Genomic DNA, 18,896 nt, shown 5'->3' with positions numbered 1-18,896 from the left:
TATGATGTGCCGAACTCTCCTTTAATTTGTTTTGAATCATAATGGTTGATGGATAAGAAGTAATGTTAAGTATATTTCGTTTGGTCATTGCCTATTAAAGAATTTGTCTAATTTGCAATTAGGCCAAAACTTTTTATATTCTTTTGATGTGATTATAAAATGACTTAGCACAACTGTTAAGTGAATTTAAATATGTATTGCTTGGTGACTTGCTGGTTTGTCAAGTAAGAGTGATGTTGACCATCCTATAGAGTTTATTAGGGATGCCACCCAATTTTAAAACCATCTTGTAGGCTTAGTGAAACCCAACACCAAGAACTAGAAAATGCAAATTAAGGACATATCAAAAAGGGGTTTTTAAAACCCATTAATTTTATTGGTGAAAAATAAGAATGTCCCTATGTGACTTTGTGTCGATTACAAAGCATTAAAGAAAATTACAATGAAAAATAGCTTTCCAATGCCCAAGATTGAGGATCTAGTTTATCAATTGCAAGGGGTGAAATTCTTCATAAAAATAGACTGAAGATCAAGCTCTCATCAAGTTAAAATTCAAAACAAGGATGTTCCTAAGACGACTCTTAGGAATAGATACAAGCAATATGAGTTCTTAAAATGTCATTCAGCCTTACCAATCAGTCACATTCATGAAGCTCATGAATAATGTACTACTTACGGCCCTATCTAGGTCAATTTGTGGTAGTCTTCCTTGATGATATCTTGATTTATGTAGGTCGATTTGGGCTAGATTTCCTTGATGATATCTATTCCAAAGTTGATCCTGCATATTCCAGAGTATGGGAGCCCTGAATAAGGGGATTCAAATGAAAGGGCATCCATCCAAGAAGGAACATCAAGGGTGTTCAAGAGGGATTCTATTAGTAGACATGTCATTCTTGGTCTTGTTCTATGTACATCTCCTACTTGCAAGCCTTAGTCCCAGTCAGACAAGGACATTAGGAGTTATGCCATTGTTATGATATGTCAATCTATGTTGTCTATCAATTTCTTCATCCTCCTCATAGTCTCTGAACTGCCAAGTATTCTCTCGAGTATACACAATCTCTGTCCAAATCCTAGAGAGTCGTTGCAGTAGATATGTCCAAGAAATCAATAGCCTGGCTACATCTTGTTGTCCATATGTACCAAGCAATATGGCTAGCTATGAGCTCCCATCTATGACAATGCCCCTAAGTCCACACTTTCTGTGAGAAATCTGGCATGATAATCCTGCTTGCAAGCTGCCCTGAAATAAGATAGGCATGACATCCTGTACATGTTCATATCCACAAGCTGGGCCTCGGTCCGTGACCCGAGCAACCATCCCCCACATAGCAATCATAATGTCTATAGTTCCATGAAACATATTTTCAGCCTGTTTACACTACACACAATGGAGTGCATTACAATTTAAGGCATGTGGGAAGCCTAGGCAATGTTTCTCTTCTCATGGGTGGCCAGTTTTGACATGGTGCCAATGGTCAAGTCAATCTGTTTCATGCCTAATGCACACATATAAGCAGCCACTCACATGCCTCCACTAGCACATTCATCCAGCCATCCTTTTTCCTCATCTACCGCAGTCAAATTCTCATCTACCATCAATCCACCACCCTCATTGATGTGGCATCAACACATGCAAAGGCTGACTGTTTGCAGCCTTGCTTATTGATGTGGCATTGACACACACAAAGGCTGACTGTTTCCAGCCTTGTATTGCATTCAGATCAGTGTGTTTTCCTTTGGTTTCTTCTGCAGTTCATTTGCTCCTCTCCTCTCCTCTCCATGCTCATTTCCTTCTGTTGCACACACTCACATGGTATCATAGCCAACAATAGCCACAGAGCTCTAATTTTGCTGCCTTTTCTCTCGAAACTACTGCATTTTCTCTTCCTCCAGAGAAGCAAATGATTGCAGACCCCTTGCAGCTGTCATTTCGTCCTCAACAGAAGTCATCAATATTCAGCAGGTCTTCTCCATAAAATGGCAGGTCATTTTAAGCCAAGAGAACAGGTCATCATCACGAAACACAGCACCTAGATCTACCCCATCCAAATGCAACCTGGAATATGCTTCTGAAGCAATTGTTTCACACCTACAATCGGTTACCATAGTACGGGGGGTTTCCAGAATGGGGGAAATGGAAATGGAAAATAAATGGAGTTTCAGAGTTTAGGATTTCAGCATTAAATCCATACATAGGTACTTCAATATGTCAATGCACACAACACCACTCAAATTTTAGATAAACTCCGAACCTTCATGTCATATGAATTTGTCTTCATCTTGTCTCCATCTCTTATATCAAAAGAGTTGCGACAAGTTGAGAGTTTCAAGCCTTTGTGTCACTATTTCATAGCGCTACAGGTTGCTGGCAAGAGTTGAAAGTTAGTACTACCTTCTTAATTATGCAAATCTTTGTGTGATCTCTTCCATCCTCTTACTATAAATGACTCTAATGAAGAGAAATAGGCATGCAACCACATGCAATAAAAGTGTTTTTTGAGGGCTAGAATTTAAACCTTAGAAGTAGAACAGATTGCTTGTTAGCCAAAAACCAACACACAGGTGGGTAAAGTCCAAGGCCTCTCTCCCCTAAACAAATACTTTTTTTCACAAATACAACAAAAGAAAGATCGATCCCGAAATGTGTTTCAGAGTTTTGGAGTTTCAAAAATGTTTTGGAAATGGCATTAGGGATCTGAAATGCTGTTTGGAATACTGTGCAGGTCCCCTTAGCATATTCATCCAACTGTCATTCTTCCTCATCTCCCTCAGTCAAATTCTCAATTTCTATCATCAGTCCAACACCCTCACTAACGTGCCACCCACACGTGCCCAGCCTTGTATTGCATTCAGATCATTGTGTGTTCCTTCTACTTCTTTTGCATTCCATCTGATCTTCTCTACTCTATGTGTAGCTTTCCTTCCATTGCACACTCTCACTGTTCACATATTCAAGGGGAAGAACTTTGCCATAGATGATGGTTGTTTATTCTACAAAGGTAGAGAAAGCAACTGTCATGTATAGTAAAGTGTTCATTAATTAATGTGACATTTTATGGGGAAACACCTTAAGAAGATGCACATATGAGATTCAAGGGTGCATGACTAATAGCGCATGTAAATGATGCACGTGACCAAGGGCTTAGACCATTTAAAGTATGGGGATCCGGCAATTTAATGCATCCAAGGATAGAGCCAAGTAAGTTGGTGGTGTGGCAGGCTTGCACTTGCAAGAATTAATGTTATTAATGACCAAAGAGGGTCGTGCTAAGGCTAAGATGTGAATCATACAGCTACTACCTCCTATCCCTTCTTCACTCTTTTCAACTGCTGAAACCCCAATTTTCTGATCCAATCACCAATCCTTTATCCTCATCTTTCGCATCCCGATTTACCAGCCCCCTGCAGTTACTGTCGCCATACTTTGCATACTCGTTCTCTGAGTTTCCAGCATTCATTCTTTCTCTTCTTCTTCCTGTGTTTTATCTGAGTTACTGTGTTAGTCACCTTCATACTCTCTGTGTTTTCTCTACAAACACTAGTGTATCCTGATAAATTCCCAAGAGCATGTGTGAGATGTGGAAAGCTAGAGGAGACTCAAAGAAACTACCTATGGGACTATGCTAGGTCTCAAGAAGTTTGGAAAAGAGTGACCTTCCATGGTACCAATGGGACCATGATAGTGGCCAAGGCGGCAATACCTTGGGTCACAAATGGATGCCCAACATGGGCACTAGTACTGTGCATGAAAGGGATGATACTATATTGTACTATAGGTACCGTACTATTAGTACCATAAGGTACCAAATTAATGGATACTTCTTTTCTGGTCTGATCTGCACTTTGGGTGGGTTAAATGCTTCTTATACTATGATTCTCTCATGGGATTATGTTGTATAAGATTCAAACAAGTCTTCTACCTTTTTTATCCAAAATAAAAAGGTTTTGAGTAGCTTTTAGGAGAGAATATCGTATTTTTATCATACCGTACCTTGAAAAAAATCCAAAGCTTCCATTTAGTACCATATTTTATCGTACTGTATGTGCTGTACATTCCGTACTTGACAATGCTTGATGTTGGACGTGCATTAGGTTCTACAGGTGTGGATCAAGTCCCGGATTTCCTTTTCTTTACCCTTAGCTTTCTCAGCTAATTCCACCAATGTTGCAATTGTGATTTCATGGTATCCAATGTTTACATTAACACACACACTTTTTCATCTTAATATTATCTACGGAAGAAGTTAAAAGTTTCGTGTTATTCTGCATAGTCTTCCTGGTTTTCCTTAGCCCCCTCCACTCGTTCAATTGAAAAAAGAAAGAAAAACTAAATTCACGAGTTGAACAAATGATGATTGAACATTTTCCTTTAAGCTTGTTGCAGCTGCCTGAACATGTACGTGCCATATTGAACTTGATGCTGTTCCTTAACAAATTCATTTGGTTGCTGCTGTTTTTAGATGACTATAGCTTGTGTTTGATTACGTGCACCACCAAAATTTGCACCAGCTTGCTGTGTCCTTTTCGTAAGCTTGATGCCCATGTAATTTTGAAGATCCCAGACTGTTTAGAGCATTAAATGCTGCTGCTACAATCAGGGCAGGTGACTGGGATGAAAGATTTAATAATTTCATTGTTGTGTTGCTGTCTGAGTTAATCATGCGTGCAAATCTATTGCTTTTTATGCATTGATTGCAGCAATTACTCTGTTTACAACAGTCATGTTTTCCTTGCAGTTGTTGGATATCTGGGAACTTAAAAGTGACCTATAGCAGCAACTTAATGTTGTTCAGCAGTTGTGATCATCAGTTGGGGTCCCACTTGGCAGTTTTGAGCCAGGCAACAAGGGTTGACTTCCTAGAGCTGTTGTTGCTTTTCCATGGTTTTGACAGTAGAGGGCACTTCCTGGCAATCACTGGGCATTTTGCTGCTGTTTAAATTAGAAAATTTTATTTTATACCTTTCCAAAGGGCTTCTTGCTCTGATACCGATGATGGATGAGGATTAAGGCTTGTTGGCTTGATCAGAAGATAAGGGTTTCAGCAGTTGGAACAAAGTGAAGAAGAGAAAAAATAGTGTGTGAGCTGCACAGTTCACCTTCAATCATCTGAAGTTAGTGCGACCCCTTTGGTGATTAACAACATTAACCCTAGCAAGTTGGTGCATGCTTGCCAAATCACTCACTTGGCTGCAGCCCTTGTCCACACAGATTATTTGGTTGGAGACTGGAGCCCCATACTTTGAATGGCTTAACCCCTTGGTCACACTTGTTACTTACAAGTGCGATTAGTTTGTGCAATCTGAACCCTGTACCTGTATATTGTGTAATATATGCATGATCACAACTCAGGTATTTTCATATAAAATATCTCATTAATGAAATAATACTTTGATTTTACATGACACAATGGCTGAGAATGGCAAAAGCTGGCTGGTGGCAGCACTTGAATAATGGGGACAGCAGGTCAGCAGCTTGTGAGGAGAGAGATGATGATGTCGATGTAGGCTGCACAGAGATGTTGGATGGCTGGCACTGATGTGGGAAGATAAGGGATGATTTGTGGCAATGACCAATGATTCCATTGTATAGAACATTTTGAGCCAATTGTCCTCCACCTCATGAAATAATTCTTCTTGGGACTGTTTTGAAAAGTAGAATAATGCCTGAAAAATATGATCAATTGTGTCGAAATTTCTAGGTGTCTTAACACTCTCCCAAGTTCAAAACAGGTGATCAAAGGGAGTTAGAAGCAGGTTCTCAGTCTTGTTTTGGTCCAACCAAGTCTTAATCATGTTGTTATTGCTTGAATATCAGGCTATAGCAGTTCTTGTTGAATCAGAGGACGAGATTGGGAATTTTAAGGATTATAAAGCTGCTGGTGGTGATTCTTCGAAATCTCCTCCACCACCACCTAAAAATGAAGATTCGCCAAAAACAGAGGCAGCTAAACCCACTGTCACACCTGAAACAGAGACAGCTAAGCCTAGTGCAACTACAGGTGCAGAAGACCGTGTTTTTGCTAGTCCTTTGGCTAAGAAAATTGCTGAAGAAAAAGCTGTAAGAGTACCTCAGACTTCTCTTCTTGTGCTTGCTCTCCTTTGCAAGTAACTGACACAAATAGAGCTGACACCAATCTTTTGATACTTCAATGCAGGTACCCCTCTCAAACCTGAAAGGTACTGGTCCCAATGAACGTGTCATAAAGGCCGATGTTCAAGAGTTTTTAGGTTAGGTTTGTCTTTTATGTTAGCATCATCATGTTAAAGCTGGTTTTTGGGTGCTTTTTATTTGTGAAGGTGTTGATGTTCATATTGTCCATGATCACATGTTTTCCATTGTAGCTTCTGGTGCTCCTGCCCCTGCAAAATCAGCTGAGAAGCCACTTGAAACTCTTGGCTATACAGATATTCTACATACTCAAATTAGAAAAGTAATTAATCAACACACTCAGTTCTTTGCTTCTAATACAAGTTATACCTGACCACTTTTGCCAGTTGTTGAAATGCATTGTCAGAGGGAGTCATTGCAACAATAATTTTAGTCATGGCCATCTGCAGATCACTGCTCAGAGGCTACTTCTATCTAAGCAGACCGTTCCTCATTATTATCTTACTGTTGACACACGTGTTGATAATCTGCTATCGTAAGTGGTGCTTATTTATGTGAGGGGCTTTGATTACTAGTCATAATGTAGCACTTTGGGCTATCCTAATACTGGATTCTTAGCCGGCTTCAGTTTGAGGAGTAAGCTGAACAATCTGCAGGAAGCTTCAGGTGGAAAGAGAATCTCAATTAACGATTTTGTGTTGAAAGTATGTTTCGAGTTCCAGCATACAAATGTCAGTTTCTGCATAAGCTCTTCTGCTTTCTAAGTTCATTATATATATACATGTAGGCTGCAGCAATGGCACTAAAGAAAGTACCTGAATGTAACAGTTCTTGGACAGATGAGTTCATTCGACAGTAAGAATGTTGTTCATTGTAAGTCAAGGATTTTGGCAGGAATAAGCATATAATGTGGGAGCTTAAGCGACATTTTTTCCGATGCTTTGTGAGCAGGTATCACAACATCAACATTAGTGTTGCTGTGCAGACTGACTATGGTTTGCTTGTACCTGTTGTGCAGGTATGCCTTCTAGCTCATTGATTCTACTTCTCTCTGGGCTAGAATCTTGGGCTTGTTTTTTGAAGGATTTATAGTTTGTTGAGAATTTTTTCTGTAGCACATCGATCTCAGTTTGTCACAAGATTTTTCATCTCTTTATGAGGAACCTTAGCTGCATGCATGTCTTTTGCCTATGAATCAATGGATTGGCTTAGAATGCCGACAAGAAAGGTCTGGCGACAATTGCAGAGGATGTAAAGACTTTGGCAGATAAAGCGAAAAAGAACAGCTTAAAGCCTGCTGATTATGAGGTAAGTTGAGTACAGTTGCAAACTTTTTTTTGTAATGAATTCAGATGCTCTGCTTCATATACCAAACTTTGTGTTACAGGGAGGAACTTTCACTGTCTCAAACTTGGGTGGCCCATTTGGAGTCAAGCAATTCTGTGCCATTATCAATCCTCCTCAAGCTTGCATTCTTGCAGTGGGAACAAGTACGTCTTTTTTTGTAGTATCATGACACAGTCATTGTACATCCAACGACTATTTGCATTCTCCTCCCTGTGGTGCTTATATGAGGTGTCTATCTCTTCATGCTATTTAAGTTGAAGTGTAAGAATTAGTTTCAGCAAGAAATTGATCGACACACACAGCATGCCTTTTTTTTCAGGGGGTTGTGATGTATTATTAGAAACATCCACAATTTACATGAGTTAAGTTAGGGTCTTGAGGAATTCTGAAGGAAGGTTTCTCAGATCGTTACCTGTATCTTTAGCTAAACCTTAAGGGTTTTCCTGACTGTGAATAAGGTGTCTCCCTATTCCTCCAGTCACGGCCCAGAATTTTTGGGGCCGGGGGGAGGGGGGCGCTGCAGCGGGGGTGTGGTTTGGTTGTTTTCAGGTCTGGAGCTGTGTTTCAGATAGATTCCTCTCAATCAGGATTGTGTAGGGTCTGATCCGAGGAACTTTTTCCTCCTAGTAAGAGTATTTTCAGTTGATGCTGTTCCTTTAATTTTAGTCTTTCTTCATGCCTGTTGGACATTGACTGGCTCCTGGTTTAAAATGAACTTGAATATTGGTGAAGGGAGATGGGGACCCAGCTGCTTTCTATTATGACCATAGAATGGGCTTGAAGAGTGGTTGCATTTGCAGCGATTCACAAACTGGAGGCTTTTAGCATTTTGGATGTAAGTGGAGGAGTAGCCAAGGCATGCCAATCTAGCATTAGGAAGTTCCTTAGGGAATGCGCAAACATAGTTGTAAAATACGAAAGGTATGATACGGTACTGTACAATAAAATATGGTACTAAATGGTACCTTGTGATTTTATAAGGTATAGTACGATATTAGTACGAAAAATTTAACATGATTAAAAAAAACATAAATAATTAAATAATAGAACATTCAATACATGTTTAAAGTGAAAATAGCCATTTCATTACAAAATAAGATGAATACATGAGGGTGGGTATTGCAATTGCATGGGCTATATACAACATGGGATACAACTAGAGTTTAGTACATACATGGTCCATGGATGATGCATCATAGTGGCATGTGGATACAATGATAGTAGATTACAAAATGAGAGAGACTGTGAATCTATGATGAGGCATCACTATTATCATCATCATCTTAATCAGAACCATGTGAATGCTCATCAAGAGAGTTTGAAGATGACTTCTCAATGTCGGATGATGAGACACTCTCATACTCATTCTCACTGATAAGGTTACCATCACCATTAAATGATGGCTCCCTAGACGTCCTCTGTGTAGCCAAGGAGGGGATGTCATAAGGAGGCATGGGATGTGAGCTACTAGAGCTTGCCTTACATATGGTTGTGAGCTACTCAAACCACCCCTCCTCATTGTTGAAGAGCGCCAAATGACCATACCCCTGCTACCAGCTACTTCAACTCCTCGCCCACAAGTATGGTAATTGCAAGCGTCATGAGTATCTACTGCTATAAGTTCTCTATAGAGCTCCCCAAAGTTCATCTTGTCCTCCTCATCCACCTCTTGATGTACACTCGGAAGAATATTGCCCGTGAACTTGAAAGTATCAACATTCATCTACACAATGCACATAAGGTTGTAAATGCTAAAGTCTAAATTATAAAGTATGAACTTTAAAGTTTAAAATAATAAATTTAAAATTTTATGGTTAAGAGTTTACTTGCTTTGGTGTCATAAGGACATGTATTTTTGAAACCTCACTTAATATGTGGATTAATTTTTAATCACATGGTTAAGTAAATGTTGCACATGTGAGGTATAAATGGGGTTAGAGTAGATTTACGAGCCTATGACCTAAGGAAATCACGAGATGTCAAAGGCAAAAGTTGCTATAAGTTATGTCACAGAGGTACTTGATGTTATCTAGTGCAAGTTGTTGGCCTAGATTATTCATTTGGCTATAAGTGTGAGTTGGTGATACTAGGAAAGTGGCGTTTTATGGTGCCTAATGCTAATCTGATGGTCAAAGATGACGTAAAGATACTTGAGAATGAAAGTTGTCTAGCCAATCTAATTATTGGCAAGTCTGATTAATTTTTAGGGCACCAAAATAATTATTCGATTAATTTTAAGTATTGAAAGATTCAAAATTAATATTTAATAATGGATAATGCTGGAAAAACCATTTGGAAAGGTTGCCACTTGTCAAAAATGCCCATGCAAGATTGTAAAACGTCTTTAGAGGCTAGAGAGAGGCATTTTTAGTGTATTCAGCCTGCAAGAGAGAGGGAGGAGATGTTGGTGGTCTGATTTGCAGCCATTGGAGGTAGGCGTGTGTGGCTCATCACCTCTTGTGGGAGGAAGGGGGGTGGATCTAGGGGGGATCACCTGAACCAGGTGCGGATCAGGGGGGTGCTCGGCAAGGGTGGTGGTGGGGGGGAAGAGGATTGAGGGATGGTGGGGTGGTCGGAGATATGCGGTGGGTGTTGGGGGGGGCTGTGAGCCAGGGTCAGTGGGGCGGCCATGGGAGGTTTTGGGGGGGGGGATGTAGGGGCCGTGGGATCTCAGGTGAGGTAGTTTGTGGTGCAGGTGGTGGATGTAGGGGGCTGCAGTTCTGTCAAGTGGGGCGGGCAGGGGGGGCTGCGGAGTGCTTTGCCGAGGGGGTGTCACTCACCCTCCTGCTCCTTGTTGTCGAGGCTGCGTCTGAGGAGTTGGTTGCGGCCTCCCTGCCATTTCTCTCTCTTTCGTTTTTGGACCTGTGTGAAGCCGTCAGCGTCCACCTGTGGGCCTGTCGGCGGAGCTGCCTTGGCCCCGAAACACGTGTAATGTGCTGCATAATGCCCAAAGTCGTGGCAGCATAGACACTGCCCTAGTTGCCCATCACAATGACTTGCTGCCTAAAGGAGTCACCTCCTGCCTCAATCTCCAAGAACTTTGATATGCTCTTTGTGTCTTTCACGGCCACTAGTACCTTTGGGACTCCTGCAGCTGTCACTGCATCCGCGAAGAAGGCATGAAGAACTGTGCCAAAGAGCCGTCCAAAGTCCTCCACTAACTGGCGGTACTCTACTTCTAGTCCGGGGAAAAGTAAGGTGACTGGATGTCTGAGAAATCTGTTATGAAGTGCAAATGTCTCCACTATGAAGCCGCTATACCAGGGAACCATGTAAATGACTCCCTTCGTGGAGACGTAGGGTGCGCTCTCCACTAACTCACAAGCTGCGTTCGCAGAGGTGAGTCAAACCATGAAGATCCCTTGGTCCATGAGGACTGCCTCCGCGATCTGCGCTGTGCCAATGCGCAGCGTAGAATGGAGCCAATCTCGCAGCTGGATCCTCGATGGGGAGTGTCCAACGACCTGACCAAAGATCGCTGTTTCTTTCAACTCCAGCTCTGTGGCACGGACGGCTAAGAGCTGTTCCTTAAAGAGGATGATGTGCAAGGTGTTTGATTGGGGGGCACTCGTAGAATGTGCCGGCATCTGACCAAAGGTTTCCATTGCGCGTCCTTGTTGAGAACCTACCTATCACGCTGTTGTGCTATCGGAGGGGGGGAGTTGCTGTAGGGGAAGGGAGCAATTGGGGGGGGGGGGGGGGGATGTTGTTTTCCAATCAGGTGGTGTGTTTGCTTGCTGGCCGGGCCGCAAGGCGGAGGAGGCGGGGGTAGCACGGGGGGGTGAGGGCGGGGGAGATGGTAGAGTCTTGCTTGGCGGGGGGAGGGGGGGTTTGGTGCAGGGCCCTTCTTGGCGGGGGGGGGGGGGGGGAGGGGGGGGAGTTGGTAGGGTGGGTGCGCCACTAGGCCGCAGGCAGGGCGATGGGCAGGGTAGGTGTCACTAGGCGGGGGCGACAACCAGGGGGTGGGGGCGAGGGGTAGGGCAGGTGCCACTAGGCCGCAGGCGGGGGGGGGGGGGGGGGGGGGGGGCGCGACGGGCCATAGGCGGGGCCACAAGCGGAGGGGAGGGGGGGCCACAGGCGATGGCGACGGGCAGGGGCGAGCGTGAGGAAATAGTCGGGGGCGGGGTAGTAGGGGACGTGACGGGTAGGAGTTTACTCGGATAGTGAGAGGCTTGAGCCTTGAGCCTTGAGAAAGAGAGGGAGAGTGAGAGTGAATAATTGCCTTCCAAGCACAAAAAAAATCCCAAGAAAGGGAGGTTGTGAATACTGCCACGAACCTTGAAAACACAAAGAAAGGACCAAAGCTCTCTCCTTTACACAATAACCATGAACCTTTGTGCATTCACAAGAAATTCCATCCTCACTCCCTCTCTCATAAGATCAAACATGAAGCACTAGAGAAGGGAAGAGAGTTACGCAGAATGAGAGAGGAAATGAGACATGCAAGTAGTAGTAGTTATAGGCATACTCCTACAACCACCTCCTCATGCGACTCCTCAAACCCTCAATCTTTTATTTCATATAAGAATTTCAAATACAATGTTTTTGTTCTTGTTCTTTAGACTAAGGTTCATAGCCATAGGCCAAGTGCACATTGATAATCCATGTCCAAAATGATTTGCAATTGCAATACATTAGAGAATACCTAGCATCATACAACTACGAAATTTGCACCAAAATAAGGCTTCATCATTCTCCCACACTGGAAAGGTGAGCTCCTGTGAACCAAGATTGGTGAAGACCCGCAACTCTTTATCACTTTGCTTCATCAAAAGGCTTCTTTGACCTTGAGACACTCCCACACTTATTCTTCAAACTCCATGTTACATAGAACACAAGAAGGATTTCCCATCCGCCTTTGATCCGCAAAAAGAACAACCCCCACAACATAAGAAGAATGACTTGAGCACCCTAATCCCCCGTGCAAATATGGCTCCATAAATCAATTTTATACCATAGCACACCCTTGCTTATGATTTCACCAATGTAGTTCTCCACTTGTGGTCCTTTTCCATCATAGACGTGACTTTGAACTTGGACTATTATCATTATTGGCTTGTGTGTGATAGAGAGGACATTGATGATTGCATGTGAATTGGGAATAAGAGTTAGGGTTTCTTTATTAGATTTTATTGAAAAGAAGGATAGAGAGGAGGAAATATGTCGTTCTGGAAAATCCATTGCCTTGAATCCGTAGCTTTCAAAGAGGCGAAACGCATCTGCATGTGGGATAAGGGCTTCCCATCATTTTGCTTCTGCCATCTGTGAAATTTGGTGGCAGTTCTGTTTAGACTATGGCACTCAACCCACCCAGCCACCTTGTGACAGTCTGATCGGAAGGTAAGTTTGTTTCAGCCTTGTTCTTAGGAACCACTGGTAGGGTGGAAGCAGAAGCATCATTTGAGAGATCTTTATTCTCATGCAAATCTCTGATGCACAGGACATTGCTGCTGCCTCTCCTCACTTCCAAGATGTCTATGTTTAGCATATGATTTGCCCACCACTCTACTCCCGTTGCGATCCCATGCTGCTCCTTCAATCGCTCCGTGCTGAGATATAGTCTGAAGGCGTATATTTCCTACCCTTCTTCCCAAGAAATCCCTGTATGACTGTGTCAACATACATTTGCGATCTCGTTTCCTCTTGCGCTTGTTCGTGATTGCATTCGTTTCGAATGTCTGACCTGCTCGTCCATTTTTTATCGATGCACAACAGCAACAAATCGACCAAACATATCTCTCTTAGAAACCCCTACTCCTGGCCTTTTTGCATGCCATCCAAGATCACCTCCCTCCCGGCAAACACACCAATGAATAACTGCCTTCCAAGCACAAAAAAAATCCCAAGAAAGGGAGGTTGTGAATACTGTCACGGACCCTGAAAACACACAAAGAAAGGACCAAAGCTTTCTCCTCCACACAATAACCATGAACCTCTGTGCACAACAGATTTCACAAGAAATTCCATCCTCACTCCCTCTCTCATAAGATCAAACATGAAGCATTAGAGAAGGGAAGAGAGTTACGCAGAACGAGAGAGGAAAAGAGACATGCAAGCAGTAGTAGCTATAGGCATACTCCTACAACCACCTCCTCATGCGACTCCTCAAACCCTCAAGTCTTTTATTGTTCTTTAGACTGAGGTTCATAGCCATAGGCCAAGTGCACATTGATAATCCATGTCCAAAATGATTTGCAATTGCAATACATTAGAGAATGCCTAGCATCATACAACAACAAAATTTGCACCAAAATAAGGCTTGATCAGAGAGGCTTGAAAGTTAGCGAGAGAGGGGGTGGAAGTTAGAGAGAGAGGGCGTAGGAATCAGGATAGGCTTGAATCTTGATAGATAGATAGCTTGCTTGAAGAGAGGCTTGAACCATGAGAATGCTTGTTGATTTGGTGTGGAAGGATGGAGGGCAGGAGCACCTTTTATAGGCTAGAAAAGAGAGTGGAACAAGAGAGGGATCCAAAGCGGAAGAAGAGAGAAGGCTCAAGAGTGTAGAAAAGAGCATCCAAAGCTAGAGCATGGGATCCAGTGGCAATTGGCATCCAATGAGTAATGGCACCCAATGGCAAGTGGCAATGGGTTGGCAAGTGTGCCTCGCAGGCAGAGAATGGAACAGAAATGTGGGCAGAGTGTACAGATTTGACTTTCATTGGGACGCGGAACGGGCTAGATGCAGTGGCTGTTGGGAGAGTGTGCAATGGGAATGCGAGTCAGAAATGGAGCAGGAGCAGTGTTGAGTGTGAGAGTGAGAGAATCCCGAGATGAGCGTACCAGCAAGTCACGGTACACAGAATAAAATGTATTTATATGTTAGGGTATAAACAAGGGTGTGTTCACACCTGTATAAGTAAGTTTATACACACGTGAGATTAAGGCACTTTACACCCAACAGTGGCCCAAAAGTGGCTGTTTTCTCATATGAAAATGTACGGATTCGTACTGTATGGATCGTATGGTACGAACAGATCTGTACTACGTACAAGGGCAACTATGTGTGCAAAATGTATGTCCATGCAGCACTTTTGTCTAGAAATTGAATTAGTACCACATGGAAACTGGTGTTCCATTGAGATGAATGAACAGAATGTGTCCAATCAAGCCTTGTTTTTCCAGTAGCACATCATCATTGTGTAATCAACTATGATGCTGAATAGAGTAGAAAATTTCTTCACGAGGTATAGTTCTCTTTGTTGCTGATTTCTGTTTGGTGAAAACTAATGCATACTGGAAAGTCAGAGTCAGTAGATTACTGTTAATGGACGTTTTGAAGTTGTTGGCACTAATCTGCTTTTATGAACATGATTATCAGCTGAGAAACGGGTCATAGCTGATAGTGATGGTGGATTCACATCAGCAACCTACATGTCAGCAACAATAAGCTGTGACCACCGGGTTGTTGATGGTAACTGATTCTTTGACATTTGCAGTCCCTTACAAACTATCATTTGTCTAAGTTTCTCTAATGTATAATGCATTGGCCAATGTATCAGGTGCTATTGGAGCTCGATGGCTTGGTGCCTTTAAGGGCTATATAGAAGATCCAATCAATTTACTTCTTTGAAGAACCCCACCTGTAAGACCATTTTTGCAGCTACACAAGGGTTTTCTACATTGATCAAAAGCAGCCATCCATTTGGATCTGTAATAACTTGTCCCATTGATGAGTCTATCAAGTCAGCAAGTAGGTTTCATAAATGTCTTCACTTGCTCAGGAGTGTAACTTTCATCAGGACAATCCAATTTGCATAGCCAGACTGATGTAATTTGCAGCATGGATAATGGAACATGATCAATATATATATTTTGAGAAGATGTGAACTTTGAGTGAATTCTCACACCCATGCACACAACCGCATGCTCAAACCAGTCGGGCTACAATCTTATTGGCAGCAGCATGATCAATATTGAGTACTGGTGGTCCCGAGGTCAAGGATATGAATTTACTGGGGATGTGGGTTAATGCATTACTGAACCTGGGAATAGCCACTGTGTCTGACTCAAGCGTAGAACCTTTTTCCAAGCTTTGGTTCCCACTTAGTTTACTTGCAGAGCTTATTCCAAGTACCAGAAATCTCTGTCCCTTCATAGTTACCTAGCAAGACCTTATATCCTCTTGCAAGACGCTCACATATTTCAAATGCAAGAGAAGTGGGATGGTATGTCTGGCAAACAGAAAACGCTGATGGAGCCAGAAAACCTTGATTCTGCCAGTCACTCCCTGATATATCTCCACCCAAAGTATAGAGCTTGCAAAAACAACCGTTGTAGAGAAGGCGGGCAAGATTCTTTTGAGCCCCACATTCACAATGTTATGGGACCACAAAATATAAGTACATCAAGGGTAGAATTATGGGACCACAATACTGGAATTAGACAAAATGTTTCATTCTTGTTGTTTTGTGAAAGCCAAGGTGTTCTTATGGAGACTTCAAAAAACAAGCTTGCTTACAAAGAACTTTGATTGGAGCATGAAGGCTTTAGTGTAATTCATGCTTCAATAGTGGAAGTTTCTCATTAAAGGAGTTTATGGGATTCTTTTTTTTTACTAGAGCAAAGAGTTGGAAATCCATAGGCATTAATAGAAGTGCATGTGACAACTCAAAGAGTGTTTGGAATAGGGTAGTGACTATTTCATTCGAGCTTTAGGCCTTGCAAAAATGACTTTTGTTGTACAAGCTCCATGAGAGGGGGTATGGAATTCTAGCAAGTTTGAGGTTGAACTAGGATATAGGGTACTATGTGTGACAAGGTGAACAATCTAGATAGTAGGTTACGGTTTTAGGATTGTGAATGGAAGCCGATAGATGAAGAAAATCTAGTCTCAAGTCCCATTTGATCTAGAATTTCTTTCCTTGCAAATTTCCATGTTATTTTAGCCCTTGACTTGGAATGATGCAATAAGGCAAGGAGAAATTCGGCTCTAGAGACTATTTGTATGGGCTTTATAGACTTTGGATGGGGTAAAAAATATGCATTTATAATGAAGTTCAAGATGTCTAAAGGTTTTATATATGTTTACTACTAGGGTAAGGGGACCAACTATAGAATATCTACGGTTTTTTTTTTTTTTTGGGGGGGGGGGGGGGGGGAGTTCATATTTTGTAAATTTTTGTTGAAATTTGAATAAATGAGCATCCAGGAAATATGAAGAGGAATCAAACAGGTTCAATATTTAAAAAATATTTTCAGATTTTTTGCATTAAAATTTTACTTTTAGAATCTTTTACACAATTTAAAACACACAACTTTGGGAGGTAGTGGTACACTTAAAAGAGTTAGTAATATATAACTTTTTAGCAAATCAATAAGTGACATTTAAGTAAGATTCTTGCCTTTTTTTAAAATTTGGGTCATATTGGTAGCTCCAAGGTGTTTGCTTTTTGACACCCGTTTCATAATTGGCCCCCTTACCCTAGTTTCAGCTAGCCCTAAAGAGACTCTAGGGCAAACTAATTTATTTAGATTGAAGACAACAAATTTGCACCATCTCAAGGGGCTTTATGACTTCAACTACGTTGATAGATCACAGTAAATCCTTTCCCTTCAAATTGCTTGGCTTTATACATAATATCCTTGAGAGAATGCGTCTCAGCTAGCATGTATAATATGTAGAATGGGTGCTTACTAAGGATCCTTGTAGTATATTGTGTTAGATTGAAAAGGAATCTAGGAGATTACAAAACAGGAACAACTACTATGATGAATATTCATTTGCCAACATCCACATGGGGTTGGCCAATTTGTAAGGAAAACCCATCACCTCCATCTAAACACTATAAAAGAGCTTTTCCATGTTCAATTGCAAGACTGGTATTTATTATGATGCCTTGGCCCATTCAAATTCCATCATTATAAGAACAATATCTTGTAAGGAATGTCCCTTGATACGCCCATATGGGTATTCATTCAAGTGAACTTGCATAGTCGGGCTAATTCTACTTGTAATAGCCTTGCTCATTAGGGATATTAGCCTTTGATGATTTCTCATTGGAAGTATTAATAACCTTCGTCCATGATCATAGTAAGGGCCCCTTCTACCAAGTTTTGATCAACATATAGTGAATTGGATAATTGAAGATAAGACCATAATAGTGCAGTGGTAATGCCATCATATCCTTCTACTCTTGCCCAATGGGTGTTTTAGGTTATTGAAGGAAGAGCTTGGATCTCGATCTTCCAAGGTGGCATTTAGGAGCAGTAAGTTTAGATAATCATTTTCCAAAACTCTCTTCCTTATTGATGAGAGTTGAAGAGTCAATGGGTATCTTGATGATCTTGCATTTGTATAGGGAAGTTACAGGTTGACAATCTGAGTTTAGAAGCACAAATAGATGATCAAAGCACAACCATAGCAACCCAAATGCAAGAAGAGCTAAAAGAACTTAAGGTGCACATGGAGAACATGGAGACGAAATCCTTTGCATGGGTAATGAAGCAAACAAAGGTAGAGATAGGCAAGGCACATTAATAGATGCAATTAAGAAGTTGAAGGGTATGTCTCTATCCACAAAATGGAATTAATGAATGAAACACTTGAAGAGGAGGAAAGGGAGATGCACAAGACCCTTACATGTGACTCATAGGCTAGATGAGAAGGCTAATAGCCTAGGAAGATGTTAAGGTACTGAGTTAAAGAAATGGGCACATTTAAAAGGGTCAATTGTGGATGCTTGGAGACTTTATAAGGCCAAACATTGGAATTGTCCGTTAATGAAATAAAGTTTGTAGATATTGAGAAGTGGAAAGCCTCTCTCTCTAAGATGATTACCTTGAAATGTGAAAAAGTATATACGTGGATGATGATCTCACAGATGCTAATAGAAGGTGCCATGTGTCCTAGAGGCAAGAAAAGAGAAATCTATTAAGATGGTAGAGCAATCATCTTAGATAACCTTTCAACATGAGGGTGCAAGGCCCATATGAAATTGAAGTTATCTATATGGAATTGCAATTGATATCGATATCTAAGAGTAGATGTGTGTCACTTTCAAAATTCGTTTTAAGAAAAGCATACTACAATGAATATAGAGACACATCAATGTAGGAAGTCGATAAAGATCATTGCAAAGTTATAGATGGAAGGTAGCATAATGCCCATAGGCACAGATGATTGGAGGGAGTAGAAGATAAGGAGAGGTGGAAGTTCTATACATGGATAGCCTTAGTGACATGATCCAAGTGGTATGTGGAGATGTGATACATGTCGATTAGGGTGAGAATACACAAAACCCAAGAAATGTATATTGCCCATTTACACATTCTAGATAATCTAGCTTAGGAGAATCAACATACATGCCTTTTTATGAACATATTATGATATTTATTGCACTAGGAGAAATTTTACAAATAAGGGACTTTAATACATTGAGAGGTCATGGACTAGCTCTCTACATGATATATGGTCATACATGTCGATACTTTGTA

The 18,896-nt window shown here is 41.5% G+C and overlaps 1 protein-coding gene across 2 annotated transcripts in view; it reads left to right on the top strand.

Annotated features, from left to right (window-relative positions):
- Positions 1 to 15,291, top strand: part of LOC148015695 (dihydrolipoyllysine-residue acetyltransferase component 2 of pyruvate dehydrogenase complex, mitochondrial-like) — a 67,134-nt gene extending 51,843 nt beyond the window's left edge. Inside the window, exons 8-18 of one of the 2 annotated variants that reach the window (XM_087665715.1) lie at positions 5,822 to 6,064; positions 6,162 to 6,183; positions 6,349 to 6,437; positions 6,565 to 6,650; positions 6,744 to 6,819; positions 6,903 to 6,970; positions 7,067 to 7,133; positions 7,328 to 7,423; positions 7,503 to 7,605; positions 14,782 to 14,874; positions 14,963 to 15,291. In XM_087665715.1, coding sequence (XP_087521841.1) covers positions 5,822 to 6,064; positions 6,162 to 6,183; positions 6,349 to 6,437; positions 6,565 to 6,650; positions 6,744 to 6,819; positions 6,903 to 6,970; positions 7,067 to 7,133; positions 7,328 to 7,423; positions 7,503 to 7,605; positions 14,782 to 14,874; positions 14,963 to 15,033 — 1,014 coding nt within the window. In that variant the 3' untranslated portion in view covers positions 15,034 to 15,291. Of the gene's footprint in view, positions 1 to 5,821; positions 6,065 to 6,161; positions 6,235 to 6,348; positions 6,438 to 6,564; positions 6,651 to 6,743; positions 6,820 to 6,902; positions 6,971 to 7,066; positions 7,134 to 7,327; positions 7,424 to 7,502; positions 7,606 to 14,781; positions 14,875 to 14,962 lie in introns of both variants that reach the window. The other variant, XM_087665713.1, reaches the window with a different exon arrangement.
- The last annotated feature ends 3,605 nt before the right edge of the window (positions 15,292 to 18,896 follow it).

The sequence above is a fragment of the Lygodium microphyllum genome, chromosome 24, assembly GCF_053477565.2.
Source record: "Lygodium microphyllum isolate KBCC chromosome 24, Lygodium_microphyllum_v1.1.10, whole genome shotgun sequence".
NCBI lineage: Eukaryota > Viridiplantae > Streptophyta > Polypodiopsida > Schizaeales > Lygodiaceae > Lygodium > Lygodium microphyllum.
Note: the sequence above shows the minus strand (reverse complement) of the source record. Positions and strands in the feature narration are given on the sequence as shown.